The sequence below is a fragment of the Anolis sagrei genome, chromosome 2, assembly GCF_037176765.1.
Source record: "Anolis sagrei isolate rAnoSag1 chromosome 2, rAnoSag1.mat, whole genome shotgun sequence".
NCBI classification, from domain to species: domain Eukaryota; kingdom Metazoa; phylum Chordata; class Lepidosauria; order Squamata; family Dactyloidae; genus Anolis; species Anolis sagrei.
The window spans coordinates 74,686,582-74,704,607 of NC_090022.1; the positions used below are offsets into that span (position 1 = coordinate 74,686,582).

An 18,026-nucleotide genomic window follows, 5' to 3' on the forward strand; every position below is an offset into this window, starting at 1 on the left:
TGGCAGGGGGTTGGACTGAATGGCCCAAGAGGTCTCTTCCAGTTCTATGATTCTATGTCCCAAAATACCTGGAGGGCTGATGTTTGACCATGCCTGCTATAGAGAAAGAGATCGATAGATAGATAGATAGATAGATAGATAGATAGATAGATAGATAGATAGATAGATAGATAGATAGATGATATAGTCAGTATTTATAGGAATTAAATAGAAACTTTGGAATATTCCTATTGATTATTTAGCTCAAAAAGAGAGGGGCCAGGAAGGCAGTTCCATCTTGTCTCCTGCACTGTGCTTATAATATAATGTAATGTAATATATTTTGTATATACATATAATATTGATAATATTATAATGTAATACAATATACTACTATGACTAATAAAATGATATTATAATTATATATTTTATATTAAATGTAAAATTACTAATAATATTACGGTATAATGTTATAGTACAATGTAATATATAATAATAATATAGTGCTATGATAATAATATAATATATTGTATTTACTTTTTACTTGTAAGCCACTCTGAGTCCCCTTCGGGGTGAGAAGGGTGACATATAAAGGTTGTAAATAAATAATAAATATAAATAATAATAAATAAAAATCAAGGAAGAGTGAAAAAAGACCAGATACCTTTCATTTTTTTATTCCAAAAACAAACAAAAACACACTTCAGCAGCAAAAGAACATCGATTCAAAAAACAACAGACACAAAGATGGGCCAGAGGGTACAGGGTGTGTTGGTTGCAGTAAGGATCTGTTCCACGTTTATTCAAGTTCTTTGTAGCGAGCAAACATGACTCTCCGCACGGCGTCCCGGTATGTTTCATTTGACTGCCTTCTGTTGGCCCTCCCTTGGGTCCCTAGGCCAGCGCCCCGCTTCCGATTTTCTGGCTGGAATAAAATTGGGCAATATTTTGAAAAGTAGTACACACACAAGTATTTCCACATAGAGCATTTCACCAACTTTACATTTCTTTGCCAGTCAAAGACACTCCGCACATATGTAAGGAAAATATATTTTGGCTAGAATATTGTTAGAACTTAAGAATCTTTCTTTGAATAGGAGGGATACAACATTGATAAATCTTTCAAAACCAACTGCTTTTATCTGACACTGTGTTAAGTGTTTACAGCTGTAAAAAAAATGGTATACTAATTTCACTTTGGGGGGTTTTCTTTCTGAATCCCAGTCCCAACCCCACTATATAATGTGCCCCAATAGTGCCCAGCCAGAGCCACATTTTTATTTTTTTTTAAAAAACTGCTTCTCTTTCCTCAACAAATCAGATCCTTCAGATGTCTTTCAAATTTGGAAGCACAGGGAGAAAATCCATATAAGATGAAAAGCATATCCACTATAATGCTCAACATCTTGTCAAGACATGAAGCCATGACAACAGGTTTGACATGTTTTAATATCCTCCCGCATTTCACAGGCAAACCCAATGACATGTGGCAAAGCAACATCAGAGTGTATCCAAGATGGCAAAAGTTATTCATGTGGCACAAAAACAAGGAGGCTACAGTTTGTTTTGGCCCGAGTTTACCAGGAAGGGCAAGATTCTTCCTCTTCCTCTCTTCTTCCATGTGCAAAGTCAAGATGAGTAAAAACTATGTCCTTTAAGCTCAATTTGCAGCAAGGGAGAAAGCGAGAATGAGATGAGAACCTGGGGTATTTTAATAGTAGCTGGAAAAGTGGTGTGACACAGGATTATCAACATTGTTGCTGTCAAATTGGGAGAGCTCGCAAGGACCCAAATGAACCATCTAGTCCAAGCTCCTGGTCAATGCAGAATCTCCAGCTAAAGCATCCCAGCCGGGAGCTTCCTGACTCTCAAGACATCCAGAGAAAGGGATCCCACCAACTCTCAGTTATTCCACTGGCAAACCACTCTTACTATCAATAAGTTTGTTCTAATGTTCGGTTGAAACCTACTCTCCTGTAACTTGGAGCCATTAAACCTGCTGCTATCCTCTGGGGCAGCAGAGAACAAGCTTGCCTCCTCCTCTCTATGATCAACCTTAAGGTATTTAAGGAGAGCAATCATGCCACTGCTCCAGTCTTCTCTTTACTAGGTTGAAAATGCCTAGCTCCTTTCAAACCCTTTGTTTTGCCCTTCGTGCCTCTTATCTCGTTGTCCTTCTGTGAATCTGCTCCAATTTGTTTATATCGTTCTTAAAATGTAAAACTCAGAAATGAATGCAGTAATCCAGATGAAGTGTAACCAAAACCGAATATAGTGGGACTATTGCTTCCCTTGACTTGGAAACAACACTTCCTTCAATTCACACTAAAATGTATGATCAATAATCCATTAATACTGCTGAGCCATGTATGCCCCTTTACATTTGTCTCTATTTTAATTTATTAAAACCCATTTTATCTGTTTTATTAGGTTTTTCTGTTTATCTAGGTCCCCCTGTCTTCTCTTCCTCTCTTCCAGTGTGTTAGCCACCTTTCCCAGTTTTGTATAATCTGAAAACTTGATAAGGCATTTTTCTATCCTGTCGTCCAAGTTGTTGATAAAAATGTTGAAAATTAATCACTCTAGATAAGAACCCAGTACAGCCAGTGATGACAATTATTTGAGCATGGTTCTCTAACCGGTTACTTTGCTCCCCATCAAAGACACTACAACTGAATATTTAACTAAATTCAGTTTCAGATGGAGACTTCGTCGAGATGAAAAAGACTCTTGTGGTTTAACATTCCAACATATCCAGACACAAACCCTCCTTCAAATTATAGAACAGCACACTTTCCTTGCTTCATTCCACTAATTCTAGTGATTTAAGAGCCACAGAAAGCCAGAATTTTTCACAAGGGCACAGTTCTATTGATAAATGTCTCAGACAAAATGTAGGTTCATGCAGACATACTGGTTGTGGGCCCATTCAAAAACAGCTGCCTTTGTAAAGGACAGGAGTTATACCTCCACTGGTGAAGTCATTCCTTGTTCGTTGCGCCCCAAACCCGAGCCTTCTTTCCAGCCCATGGCCTGCATCATACGGCTTCCTTTGTTATTGTTCTCCGTTTTTCCAGTGGGTTTATAACCACTGCAAACAAATGTAAGAAATATTAACATGGAAGGATTCTTAATAACACAGAGAGCTGAATACTAACCATATAAGCAACAACACATTTCACAGACAAAACGGAAATTTGGGCTTCAATATACATTCCTATAAACTGTATCTTTCCAATGTATCAGATGTATGTGAAGATCATGTTTTGATATTTGTATATAACTTTATAAATAGGGAAAACTTAAAAAATGAAACCTAATGCAATGTTACAAATAACACTGCATGAATCCCCCTCACTTATATTCTCTCTTAGCCGAAAGGGAAGGAAAACCTAAGATTCTGCTGTCGTATAGGAAAAACTCAATTTTACTATGCCACTGCATATAATAGGACTTGAGCATTCTGGGATTTTGCTATCCATGGGGGATTCTGGAAGCAAGGACCCATTGTACAATGCTGTAAACCTTACAAAAATATATGCAAAGTGGTCTGATTGTTCTAAAGGAGGTGTGACCAACTACAGAAGATCTGTGAGCCACACTCCATTTTCCACCCTACCCCACCCCACCCCAAATTCTGCAAGGCACGCCTAACGTTTTTGATGTAAAGCATTATATACATAGTTTTTAAAAAGCATGCATAACACAAAAAAATCTGCTTCATTTCTTATTTACAGTAATCACAATAAGTTGTGTCAGTACTTTGGACACTTTCTTTGATGCCATTACCTATCAGAATTCTTGAAGGGCCTTGGCCGCTTTCTCTCTGGTGAATCCCGTTCCTCAAATTTCTCTCTTCTGTCACTTCCCTTTTCTTTAAACTTTCCCTTTATTATTAGAAAGCACAGTTAGTAAAGATGGTATCTCTAAACCTCCACACACACACCCTGCTATGGACCCCAAAACTTAATTTAAATAATTGATAATTTAGTATCAAGGGCTTCCAAGCAGAACACTTTGTCATTTATAATATATACTCATGTATAGTCAACCTCATGTATAAGTTGAGGGCAGGTTTTGGGGCCAAACTTATCAATTTTAATATATCCCATGGATAATTTCAGGTTCATTTCATGGAGGGAACAGCACCAATGCTATCTCAGGGGACCAGCCACCCTTGGCTGCTGCTGCCACCTTTTCCTTGCCCAAGCATTCAATAAGGGCAGAGGTGGCATTGCAGTGGAGAAAGTAGAGCTTCTTAAGGTTATTTTTTTTAATAAAATCTTCTAGACTTATACTTGAGTACACAGTGTAATCTTCCATCAGCAACGAAGTGAAAGCATCTCACTAACTTATAATATATTTGGGGTCCTGTTTGAAAGATGTTAAGTATAATAAGGCAATAGGGTCTGAGCTTCGGCTCTCAATATAGTGGTGAATTCTGAAATACAGTCTTCTCTTCTGAGTTTGAATTGTGTAGTCAGAACCACATCTTTTATCAGCTTCATCTTTCTTCCCTATCGTATTTCCCTATCAGAGAGATAGGGAATTCTATCTGTTGCAATTCTAGAAGAAAGCTTAAGCCCTACATTGTTGTATGATGGCCTTTGAGGAGTCTTTCCATACAGCAAAGAAAGATTACTCAAGCTAAATATTCACAACAAACTGTTGTTTTGTTTACATATCAAGACCTCTCTTTCAGCAATGCCCCAACAATCCAGAACCATAAAAAGCAGGCACCCAATCCCCAGTCACCTCTCGCTCTCGCCTTTCCAAATATGCCAGCTCTTGCTCTGATCGTTTTATCTTCCGATGTATTTCTAAGTTTTGCTGTAAGAATTAAGTAAAACAAACAAATCACTTTTGAGTTGCCGCAATATTTTAAATGAAAAAAAAATCTTCTAACATTGAAAAACTACTACACATTACAAGTTTGGTACACTTCCACTAGAAATAGAATTTCTGAAATAAATACATGCAATTCCTAGAGAGACTAAACATGTGAGTGTCCTCTTTTAATGCCAGGCAAAATTCTGGTTTGTTCAAAAAGCATTTAATACATCTTACTGTGTTGCAGACATGTGACTTTATACTTCCAATATTTATTAACTTGTTATTTCCACTGGAAATATTTTGATGATATTAGTTGAATTCTGTTTTTGAGTCTTTGTTTTAATTAATTAATTAATTAATTAATTTACTGTATTTATACACTGCCTTCTTGCCCCGGGGGAGGGGGGGGGAGGGACTCAAGGCAGTTTACAACATACTAATGACAAAAATTCAAAACAAAGAATTCATAATACTAATTGCTACATATTATTGCTACATGAGTTAAAACCATTAAAATAAGACATAAATAAAAAATATTAAGATCACATGATCCAAAAACGTACATCATAGCCACACTGTGTTTTAACAAAGTAGGATAAGCTCACATGCACCATTCTCTCCTGAGTATTTTTTAAAATTACCCTTTCTGCAAAAGTTTACATTGGTAAGAAAAGCAGAAATTATATATCTCCATGATTCCTTCAACAAGGTGTTTTCTGTTTATTTCTTTAATTGTGACAAGAAATAACACCTGATAAAGCAAAACAAAAATCTGCTACAATATAGCACATTTTAGTCACACTGTACATGGGTTGTCCTTGAAAAGTGTTCATGTGCTACACTTAGTGCAAAACAGGGCAGCAATATTGTTGTCACCAGGTGTTGATTTTAAATCCCACATAACACTAATCTAACCAGAACTTCCCTGTATTTTAATTTGCTCCCAAGCCCAACTCAAGTCTTTGTTCACGACCTATAAAGACCAAACACTTGGGATCCCTGAATATATGAAGACGGAATACTTCCAGGAAATCCTATCTGAAATCTAAGATAATCAACAGAGGCCCTGTTTGCATCTCACCATTCCCTAAGATTTTACTGCAAAAAAAGAGTTAATTTTAAAAAAAAATTGAAAAAGAAAAACAAGTATTTAATTTACTTATAGACTGTCCTTCTCCTAGAACATGGATGCAGAAAAAGTAGGCTGTCTTGAAATAATGAGCCTGAAATATTTTTAAGAATTTTCAGCATTTAACGAGACTTATTAACTAGCATTGTAGTTTTGGCATAAACCACTGGATTGTCACAATTACAAGGAAAAAAAAATCTGAAATTACTCACTAACATAGATGAGACTCCCCTTACAGTCTTAAATTTTCATCTAAGCTCTCAAATAAGAGGATAAGTGAAGATTGTATTATGGAAAATGTGTAATGCTATCATTCTGCAATTCAAGTCAACAGGTACCTTTGTATGCTGTGTCCACTATCTGTGAGTAACATGGCTCAAGGCCCAGATCTGAGGAACACCTTGCCGTGGAACTTTCTCATTTCTCGTGTTATTTCTAATATTCCTACCAGTCAAGAGATTAATTAAGCAGACTTTCCCTGGATGGTTCCCCTTCTTACTTTGTGAAGATTAGAAAGCTGTTGATGCTTCATTAGCACTTCCTTATTTGGAAACTGCCTCCGACACAGCAAACAAGCTAACTTATTCCAGTCAGTCAGCTTATCTTCGTCATTTTCAGCCCTTTGAGTCCGTTCCTCTTGTTGCACTGGCAGGCGTGGGGTGTGTGGCTGAGGCTGTGGCTGTGGCTGTGGCTGTGCCTGTATTTGCTCTTCTGCCTCCTCTTCCTCCTCCTCCTCTTCATTGTCACTGTCGCCACCATACTCCCCTAGGAGTTCTATGAGAGGATTCACTACCTTTGGCTGCTGAAAACAGAAAAAGGAGTACAACTTGCATGTAATCATGAAAGCTTTATAGTTAACCTGAAGATATGATGTAGTTTATGGAGGAATCCTTAGAAGCCACCCAAGGATGGTTTAAGCTATAAACCACCCAGTGTTGTTCAGTACAGTTCTCAGATCATATTTTCTCTTACATGCTCAGCTCTGAATTGTTATTCATTACTGTTGTTCACACTAGATATGCTTCAGCATGGTTAAGATTACTGGGGGGAAAACCCTTAACCTGCGGAAGAAAACACTCTAGTAAATAAATGCCAAATAAGGTTTTCTTACTGGAGGTGTGGTCTCTTCTTTCTTCAGTGTTGGAGGCAGTGGCTTTTTAAAGACATCTTCTGCAGGAAGCCTCTCCTCTTGGGGCTCATTCTGAAAAAAACAAGAATGAAAATCAAATCTTAGCAACTACCCACAATGCTTTACAACTCAGTTATTCTTTATCATTCCCTTTTCCTCTCCCTTCTCAGTGTCCACTTTACACCTTTTACTCTCAAAATGGCAAGCTGTGATGAAGATTAGAGAGATATATGGATGTGACTGTGTAGTGGCTAAGTAACCAGACTCCCAAAACATCAAAGAGGTGCTCAAATCCAGTGTTATGACCTATTCACTTACACATTCCGGTGCTGGAAAAAATATTTCAAAATGCCACACTTTAAGATTTTCTTCTAAACTGGTTTCCACCCTATAATTTATTCAGTGTTTTCATGTCGTACTGAGGAAAATAACATCCTTTAAAACAAGGGGAAGTGCAATGTATCTATGTGTTCAGTAGCTCTTAGAATGTGATGAGATTCATCAGATTTTAAAAATAAGAGTTGGATTACTTAAATATTGTCCGATTGCAACTCTATTTTTATAATCACATTATTGCAGATGCATATAAACATTGTTAGATGTCGTGGCCTGTTTACATTTCCAAAAGAGATGAAACAAGATAATTCTGCAATATATTCAGGCTGTTTAACAGGAAAACCAGAGTGTGAGTCATTTCAGACAGTAGCCTGCAAGTTTAAGTAAGTGTCTCAGAATTATTATAACTGGAAACTGGATTTTTTATGGTTTCAGAAAAGCCCTAACTGTTCTGCTTCCAAGCTATCTAACTGCTTGGAAGGTAAACTGATTTAGACAAATAGTTAACAAAATTTAGTAACTTAATACAGCTGGTAAATTATCAGCAATTATAAGATCTATCAACCAAAAGTTTGCAAGTTCGAAGCCCCGGGTTGGCGTGAGCTGCCAACTGTCAGCCTAGCTCATTGTTCACTTAAGCAATTTGAAAACAGCTTTAGCTGTGATTAGAAAAATTAGGTACCGCTAAAAGTGGGGGAGGTGTTTTATGACACCATAAAAGAAAGAAGATCAGAAAATGCTGGGCAACCAAAAGTAAGGAGGAAGTCCTGACGGCTCTTCGTCATAGAGGATAGAGCAACAGCACCCCCTGGACTCAAGCCCAACCTTCCATGCCACCAAAAACAGCTGAAACAAACCACCTCCTTCTGTTCTGTCTGTGTATTGTCTATACAAGCAGCATTGTATGTTCGCCATGTATATGTACTGTGATCCGCCCTGAGTCCCCTTTGGGATGAGAAGGGCGGAATACAAATAAAGTGTTGTTGTTGTTGTTATAAAAAGGCTGCAACTCCTTTCTCCTCCTGGGTCTAACTGGCACAGTCCTTGTAAGGGTGTTAAAGTCCTTGAGAGAGAGGCTCTGAATTACTGAACTTCTCTGTTGTTTCTTCTCTTGTTAGTATCTGTCTGTTTTTGGAACAATGCTTGATCTGAACTAACTTTTACTTTAACTTGAAATGTCTCTGACTTGGCTCCAACATCACTTAATCTGGACGTGCTATTTTGTAGACCTTTCTGGCCTCCCTCCCTCTTCACCTACATGAAATGCTAATCCCCTCTAATGAAAAGGGCTTAAACAACGAGAGTCTTTACAAAGGCACGATACTACCCAATGCATTTCTTGAAAATTGTTCAACTTATCAAGTTTCACAGACCGACTTTAGCTAAATTAGCATGCTTTCTCAGTTCTCGCAATAAGTTCAGTCTCTGTAGGTCATGAGATTCATAACAGGATTTTATGACACAGATTTATACCTTGGCTGTTTTATTTCGGTGTCTCTCTCTTCTCTCTCTGTTATCTCTGCTGTAGGTTTCCTCTCTTTCATTTGACCTTTCCTTGCTCCTACGTCTCCTTCCACTACGTGGAGGTGGTGGTGATGCAGATGCTTCTCGGCCCATTGGTATTTCTCTCTGGATGGAGACATTCAGTAAACATATCCAGATAAATATTTCCTGGTAAACAAAAGGCAACATGAGGACAAATGCACATACTCTTACCTGAGTATTGGGGTCATAATACACCCCTGATATGGGATCAAAATAGTTTCCAGTGTCTGGGTCATAAATGAATGTAGACACATCCGAAGACGCTAAAGAGAAATAAGTAAAGAGAAAGATCATTTGCTTTCTCACAGAAGACAGACATCTTAAACTAAGCCTAGCTTGAACTTCTCTAATTGTTTTAAGGCTCAGCCATTTTAAAATCAAGGTATGTTTGTGAGCTTTTTGTTTTGATTCAAATCATCAATAATTTTATGCAAGACATATTTTAAATAGAATAGTGACTGATCATCATTAGTAACTACAAAGAGCAAAGAATAATTGTGTCTTACAATCTGATCGCCGTTTCTGTGAGTCAGAGCCTCTCCTGTCATTTCTGTCCCGTCTGCCCTAAAATACAAGCACATTTGAAAATACAAGCTTGGAGACACAATATCTGCTGAACATTTCCATACCACAAGCATTCCAAGCTAATTCACATGGCACTAACATACCATGTACAGAGTGCAAACATGCTTACGTGAGCTTCAGGCACAAAGCCAGCAGATACTCATGCATTTACACCAAACGGTTCTCATTCAGGCAAAATATGTATGACAGGAATACCATTTTACAGCTCATATGGAAGAGTGGGACCTCTCCTCCAAGCAAGATAGATTAACTGTTATGAAGAGGTCTTGTTTAGATATGGGAAGGAAGGGCAGCTTGACAGTTCATATATTAAGGGACACATTTTTCTGTTTTGGCATTGTTTTGTTTCCCAATGCCGCTCTCCTCCAGTTTTTTACTGGAGACTTTATGCCCATGAGCCTAAGCGCACACACATGTTTATTCTTTACACTTTGAATGCAAAATAAGTTGGAAAGAATTATGAAATCACCACATACAGAGATTTAAAATAAATATTAATTCAGTAATAATGCAAACTTCACCACTACCTGCTATGGCTTCAATAGGATTTTCCAAATGATATTATCCTATCATGTTTGAATTTTTTTCTGTTTACACTCTGTAGCCACATCAACAGAAGGAAAACAGAACTCAGAATTCAGCTACTTTTGTACAATGTTTAAGAATGCCAGCAAAAATGTATAACTATTATCTTGTTCAATCTCAGCATAGCTGAAAGAAAATTGCTAACTACCTTGAGTGTCATCACAGATTACACTACAAGTGTACCTGGCCAAAGCGGTCTCCCTGGTCTCCATATTCATTTCTAGAAAGAGAATAAGACCTGAATTAATAAGAGTTAATCACAGTTAATAATGAGTTAATAAAAGGTTATGAATGTATTGCAAATATGGCAAGCATTCATTTTATTTCATAATAGTACTAGGTCAACTGGCCATCAAGAAACTGAATAAAAATACAATAGTAGGATATTCTTAACCAGAAGACAAAGAAAATTCCAAAATCTGTAGAGCTCCTGTTGGAAAGCGTAAAGACACTGCTCTTCTATGGAAAACATGATACTACAATTACCTTTGTAGCTTGTTTGCTATCCACTCTGCTGCTGTCTGTGTTGATTAAATGTAGGCACCAAAAACAAATTGGGGGCAAGATCTCATAAGCAGTTAGAATGTGAAAGAAAGAACTATAGACTGAATTCAGTATTGCAGATAACTATCAAGGTGATGCAGCTTCATACAGCCCTGTCACCATTTTTGTCAAAAATGAAGTGCCTCAAATCTCATTCATCTGCATATGTAGATATATCCTGTAAAACATAACACAGAACTCTTACAAGCAAATGGCTTACAGAGGAAACCATTACCTCCTTTTTCCTGTGGCTAGGTTAACATCCACTGCACGGCCATCAATACTGATTGGGGGATCAAGATCTTGTAAAAGCTTCACTAACCGGTGTGCCTCCTGAGAAGAGAAGAATTTAAGACGAAAAGGAGACAAATTTGATACATGAAGCAAGGTGTCACATACTTCTCAAGTCCAAGCAATTCCCACTGCTTTTCCAAGTAGAACTAGTGAGCTTTATCATCTTTGGGTTCATCAAACTCAGAAGTAATGCTGATCGTCAATATTTTAAATGTTATGGAATATTGGGAGTTGTGGCTTTACATGGTCTATAGCAAGCATGGGCAAATGTCAACCTTCCAGGTGATTTGGACCTCAACTCCCACAATTCCTAACAGCTGGTAAGTTGGTTTGGATTTCTGGGAGTTGAAGTCCAGAACACCTGGAGTGTCAAAAGTTTGCCCATGCCTTCTCTGCCAAATAATATTAGCATTTCACCAAAGTACAACTCCCATAATTCCACAGCACTGAGTCATGACACTATAAGTCGAGTGTAGACACACCCTTTATCTGAGCCATTAAGCACCTCTGAAAACAACTGCACTGATATCCGAGCCCTTACTATCTGAAGCAGTTCAGGATAAAGTTGTAAAAAAGAATTAGAGGAGAAATATTAATGTTAACAAGCCCACCTCAGTTACTTAACCTATTCCCAAAATAAATTCAAGCTATTTATGGTAGCAGAAAAAGAAATATATATGGAGTAAGAGAATGTAAAATACACTAAGAAATCACATACTTAGATTTCTGGAGATCACTTACCTTCTGGCACACAGAGTTTCGTTAGAATAGGAGTATTACACCTTATTACAATTTTGAGTTGTGCCTGAGCTATTTCAAATGGTTAAGAATTGGGTTGTGTCCTCAATATGACATATGTCAACAACAACAACAACAACAACAACAACTTTATTTGTATCCCATCCCATCTCCCCACTGGGGACTCAGGGCAGCTCACAACAAAAATGGCAGCCACTCGAAGTTCACCAATATTATCCTAGAATCATGTGGCCAGACACATCAGGTTCGGATTGTGTTTCCTTGTTAAAATTCTAGTGTGAATGGCCAATCTATACAACCTTAAATCACAACAGAATACACTACTTGGCAAACAACTATCTGATATGCAAATTCAGATCTAAACACCATGACCATTATTATGCTGGGCAGAGGATAACCATAGCAGCAATGGAAACTCATGGCCAGGCATCCACTTCCAAATGAAACAAGCAGTGGCTAAAACCTTTGAATGATTAAAACCAATTAACTTCAAATTGTGCTTTATGAAGCTCGCTCATTTTAGTACAGTGTTAAGACTAATCAGAGCATAGGTGGCTTTGGACATAAAATTAAATTCCAGTTAAACCTGAAATAATATTCTTACAGCTAAAAGTGTGCAAACTTGAAGCTGACACAGGCTGATAGTCATAATGCTATACCATGTGGCAATACTATGGGCATAGAAGCCATTGTTTGCTAGCTTTAGAAAAATGAAGGTAAAAGAATCAAACATGATTAAAAGTTCTAATATCAGAACTGAGAACAGCATTCAGCCTTTGAGGCAGAATTAAAAATAATGAACTGAAAGTGGTAAACCAAAAGAAACCAAAATAACGACCATTACATAATAAGCCAATGGCATAAATTCTATTACATTTAACACCACACTGTGCAGAAGGATGATGTGGATAAGGGGAGAATGATAACATACAGCATGTGAGTCCAGTTCAATGAAACCGTAGGTGTAGCCCATCCGACCCGTTTTGTTCTTCATTACCCGCACGCTTGACGTCGAGAGGCGGACATAGGGTGCCAGAAGCCCCACAATCACTTCTGGTGGAGTGAAGCGAGGGATGCGTTTCAACATAAGGGCTGTGAAAAATACCACAAGGAAACAAAGATAGGTTACTTCAGGGGGATAGATACACTTAATGTTTATAGGTCTGGATGACATGAAGGTGACTCAGTGATATAACTAATGAACAGAAAAGAGAATGCTGGACCGCCACTGTAATTTTTAAAAAGTCACTGAAGTCCAAGGATCCATGTGAAAAGGAAGTATAATCCACTTACTTTTACTCTCATCATCTTGATGCTTGGTCTCCATGGTCTTTCTTGAACCGTGGTCTTGATTTTCTTTTCGAGGTGGGTACATTTCAGAGTCCTTTCTCCTTTCCTGTGAAGGATACTGCTCCCTGTTTTCATCCTTCTTCTTGGGTTCAGAGCATGGAGGCTGGAATACTTGTTCAGGAGCAGCTTTCTGAAGAACTGGTTCCTTTGAGGGATTTGGCTCCTCAAGAGACTCTTCCTCTGGTTTTGGTTTCTCAGGTACATTTTCTTTCTCCTTGTAAATTTTTCCTTCAGTTCCTAGAAAAACATAACATTAAATTAGCAATTCCAGCATTTAATAGTCCATTCTGTCATAGACCTGGATGATGTGTATTTAGCTGCATTCTTTATAAAACAGACTTGTCATCTAAGAACACAATAGTTTTACATTGACATGAATGAGGAAAGTGCTAGATCACAGAAATTATATATGAGATTCCATCTAAACACTGAATAGTGCCACAGGTTACTTATTTATTTGGAGATGGTTACTTATACATATTTATCATTTACTTTCCACCATTCTTTGCAGTGTTTCCACCACCACCACCACCCCTTTGGCAACACTACTCATATCAATACAGTATCAAAAGTTTTTTCAACACAATTGTTTACCCTTTACCAGAAGTGAAAGGGTCAAGTAAACTGAAGGACAGTCTCTGCCCAAGAATACTATTTTTTAGAACTAAAAAATTTTACTTTTGGGGACAATTTCCACTCTGTCAGCAATATGGCCATTGGACAGATTGACTGAGAGTTGGAGCCCACAAAAGTAAATGTTACAACCTCTATTCTTTTCCTATTTTGGAAGAGCTTTCCTCATTACAGCAAAGCACAGCAAAACACAGTACATTATCTAATTATACTGGAATATATACTATATAAGCACCCCGTTTTTAAAATTCATTTACAATTCACACTACTTCTTGAGCATAAAATTCCAACTGAACATTGTAACAAAAGAAATCTCACCAGTTTTTGGTAGTTTGCAGACAGTGCAGTAGGAACGATGAGCTACATTGGGTATTTTACACTGCAATGCAAAAATATGCAATATAAGAAAAAGATGCTTACACTAAGTCCCTCTAAGCCAATTTACCATTTATATCAACAAATTCTGGTTAACAAAATCTATTGCTTTACCAAAGTTCAAACTACATATTATAGCAAGATGTAAACGTTCAGGCGTGGGCCTGCTCCCAATCCCAGAGAACTAGGCCACCCCATTTCAATCTGCAATGGTTACATCTCCTATTTGCACTGACTGAAAGTGCATTTCCCATCTATGGTTAGAGTCGGGAGGGCAGTACTGGAGCCAACTTTTAAGCATGTTTGAAAAGGAAGGAAACAGGGTGTCTTTTTATTTTTTTTTAAAAAAAGTAGTGATTTTGACGAGAACAAAGGAAAGAGAAGTTCCAAGGTCAATGAGTCCCCCCTCGGGGGGAGAAGGGCAGGGTACAAGTATATGAAATAAATAAATACATAAAAATGTAGTACACAGGACTCACATTCCCAAACCCTAATCTAACTGAAAAATATTATTTGGCATTAACATCCCCACAATCTCTGGAAATGGTAACTAAAATAGTAAGGGTTGGCAAGGGAAGAGGAAAGCACTCAATGTTACATTATGCATTCTTGCATTTTTGCTATACACTACTGGAGATGTAGATTGGCAGAAAAATTGTGTCTTCTCATAGCATTTAACTTTGAGTTGTAGGCAAAGTGCAACCACTAAAAGGTCTAAACTGGAAGAAGCAACATCTCAAAGAGATTATACCATATTTCATTGCATAATAGTCACATCCCCCCCCCTTTTGGGGGGGGGAGAGAATGTGACTATTATGTGGCAGCGACTATAACACAGTGAAAAACCCCATGTGAGGACACAGCTGTGTGAGCAGGCATCCATATGGTTGTGCCCTCAAAGAATAATTGCAGGGAAGGACATATGGGTGAGCAAGTTTACCCATCTGCCCGCCTCTCCCTTCTGAGCTCTGAAACTATGTAGCACAGAGGGGAGAAGTTAACTACCCCCCCCCCAAACCTCTCCCTTCTAAGCTACAAGTGCTCACTAGCCACTCCCTTCTAAGCTTCTCTGTAGCTGGAGGGGACAAGTAGGCCTGCCTGTCCTCTTTCCTTGGCACTGTGGGGCTCAACTGTGCTCCCAACTAAGTCAAGCCCCATAGTGCCAAAAGAGCCATCGGACTCTTAATTCATTCGCCCAGGGGAATGAACTAAGGGTGCAACTTTTACACAGGAAAGGGCAAAATACCAATTTTGCCTTCCCCAAAAAGGGGTTGCAACTTTTATGTAATGGCAACTATTATGTGATGAAATATGGTCATTCACAGGCTATGTAAGTCACTGGGATAAAAGCCTGTGATGAAAGTGGTTGAACTAACACTGTTTCCGGATGCAATTATTGCTTTGCTGCTTTATTGCTGCTCTGGCTAATTTTAAATTTAAAAAAAAATGATGACAATTATGCTAACAATGATGAAAAATGAAAACTAAACAACAATAAAGTAGTGAATAGGAAAGTGGCTCTCCAGATGCTGCTGGACTCAAAGTCACATCTAACTTAGCCAATAAAGATAGTCATAAGAAATGCGAGGAACTCTGCTTCAGCCATTTCATAGGGACACAGAGAATTCAACCCAGTGTATATGTCAATACTGCTCAAAAAAAGATAAAATTTGTGCCGTCTATCAAGCAGAACATTATTTTTAATTATTTACATAAGTTGTTACTTTGCAAAACATTCTAAAGTGCTATGAAGTCTTGTTGCTGTTATGTTTCTTCAAGTCAACTCTGGTCTATGGCAACCCTACTGGGGAGTTTCTCAACACGATCTACTTGAGTGGCTTGCCATTGCTTTCATCTGAGGCTGAGCGAGAGTGACTTGCCAAAGTCACTCACTGGGTTTCCATGGCTAAGTTGGGGATTCAAACCCAGTAAGTGACTGTCTTTGTTTTTACTTTTTCACATGAAGCATTCAAGATCTACAGAAATGGAGAAGGTTGAAAAACACACACACATCAAAGACCACACTTTCCATCCCAATACTGGGCTGTGATTTAGAAAGAATCTGTTCACTTGCAACAACATGTAACTCTTGGCCAATTTTCAAAAGACATCTACAGCAACCCACAACATGGGGAAAATGGCAAAGAAGAAAGAAGGTGATGGCAGAAATAGAGGAGCAGAACTGACAACCTTTAGCTCTGATCCATGGCTTCAGTTCCACTAGCCACTAGTACATAGCCATATCAGATTACCCCTAAGGCAATGAAGTCTTTGATCAAAAAAATAGTCCCCCTCCATGAATTCAGGTGAAGAATTTTCCAGTTATATGCATGCATTCCTCCTGCCAATGCCCTAGCCCTGACATCAGGGTGTGGGCAAAGGGAGAATCTATACTGAAACAAAACACATACTTCACACAGAGATTATTTTTTCTCTAATATGAAAAAGTGTGAATATCCCTCTACAATTCTTACTGGCTCGAGATTTCTCGCTCAGAAAGCAACAAGCCATTAGAAATATCTGCAACAACCCACATGGCTCTTTCCACACACTCACCTGCTTGCACATCCAAAATTCAGGGGCCTGGCAGTATTCCAAAGTCACTTCTTTATCGCCAATCATAAGCATTCCCTGATGGAAAAAGGTCAGAGAGGGAGGGTGGGGGGAGTTAACATGTTAATCGTCACAGAAAATAAAAAGACAAGCTGTGGCTGCTTTAAACCCTGAAATGTTGAAAGCTGATGAAAAATAAAGGTAACATGACAACTGCACCCCAGGCACATTGGCTCTATATTGCTAGTGGGCCACAGACTAAAACCCCAGACACTCACTCTGCAAAACAGAGGTCAAATGGGGATTTTTCTGTTATGCCAAAGATGCATGAAAATGCTACTGCCAATGTGCTCTAGAGGGAATATTGAGCAAAGGGCAAAGAATCAATGTGAGAACTAGCTTAGACTGGGCCTAAGACAAAAGATGTTTAATAGCAAAGAGTAGTGAACTCGGATACAATTGTACCACTCATCCTAATCTCGCTTGCAAATGCAACAAACTGCATGGAGATTTTCTGACATTAGGTTTAACATATATGTTGTAAGACCTTAAGTTGTACCATTGTGATTACTCTCAAATTATTTTACTGAGAAGACATGTTTGGTTTCCAGACTGAACACAAATAATATGCTTGTGACATTTGAAATAAATCTACCTTTAATGTCATGAGTACAGAAAAACAACGGATACAAGTCTTCCAATTTAAAAAGGGATGTATGAACTGTACTGTTTTCCCAGATCCATATCTCTTGTTAAAGCAGAGGCAGGGTGCTTCTCTGGTGATACGTCTTGGCTAACTGGAATATTTGAAAGAAAACTGTTTTATATAGCTACGTTTTCTTCTAACAAACTACTTTTTCTGGCATGCAAGACTTAGGCCCCTTCCACACAACTGAATAAAATCCCACATTATCTGCTTTGAACTGGAATATATAGCAGTGTGGACTCAGATAACCCAGTTCAAAGCAGATATTGTGGGATTTTCTGCCTTGATATTCTGGGTTATATGGCTGTGTGGAAGGGCCCTTAGGTTCTAATTAATAATTCATTTTATAATGCAAACAAACAAACCCACAAGCTAGAATCAATGCAGGAAATACTGGGCATTAAAATCGGTAAGCCTATGCAAAGGGTATTATATGGAGTTAATCTGTTATTCTTTTATTTGCAATGTAAGATACTGCCCTCTCTTTGCTTTTCATCATTATCAACACAATTATGTGTCATTGGGTATTGACATAAACATTTCCAAACCATTTTACAGTCTGGAAATGGCTCGTTACAAATATATTTATCTGTCGCCTAAAACATCCAGGAAAGTTTCAACAGCAAATAAATTTGGAAAATTATTCTGGGAAAAAAGTATGAACAAATGATCCTTTTAGTGTGGTTTTGTTG

At 38.1% G+C, this 18,026-nt stretch overlaps 1 protein-coding gene across 2 annotated transcripts in view; it reads right to left on the minus strand.

Moving 5' to 3' along the window:
* Positions 1-640: 640 nt before the first annotated feature.
* The window catches only part of RBM6 (RNA binding motif protein 6), a 64,006-nt gene continuing 46,620 nt past the window's right edge, over positions 641-18,026 (minus strand). The window contains exons 7-21 of one of the 2 annotated variants that reach the window (XM_060765744.2): positions 16,632-16,706; positions 14,019-14,079; positions 13,011-13,304; positions 12,649-12,809; positions 10,900-10,997; positions 10,305-10,341; positions 9,458-9,515; positions 9,123-9,214; positions 8,880-9,035; positions 7,053-7,142; positions 6,441-6,740; positions 4,735-4,809; positions 3,769-3,866; positions 2,947-3,070; positions 641-904 (exon numbers count right to left, since the gene is read on the minus strand). In XM_060765744.2, coding sequence (XP_060621727.2) covers positions 779-904; positions 2,947-3,070; positions 3,769-3,866; positions 4,735-4,809; positions 6,441-6,740; positions 7,053-7,142; positions 8,880-9,035; positions 9,123-9,214; positions 9,458-9,515; positions 10,305-10,341; positions 10,900-10,997; positions 12,649-12,809; positions 13,011-13,304; positions 14,019-14,079; positions 16,632-16,706 — 1,845 coding nt within the window. In that variant the 3' untranslated portion in view covers positions 641-778. Of the gene's footprint in view, positions 905-2,946; positions 3,071-3,768; positions 3,867-4,734; positions 4,810-6,440; positions 6,744-7,052; positions 7,143-8,879; positions 9,036-9,122; positions 9,215-9,457; positions 9,516-10,304; positions 10,342-10,899; positions 10,998-12,648; positions 12,810-13,010; positions 13,305-14,018; positions 14,080-16,631; positions 16,707-18,026 lie in introns of both variants that reach the window. The other variant, XM_060765743.2, reaches the window with a different exon arrangement.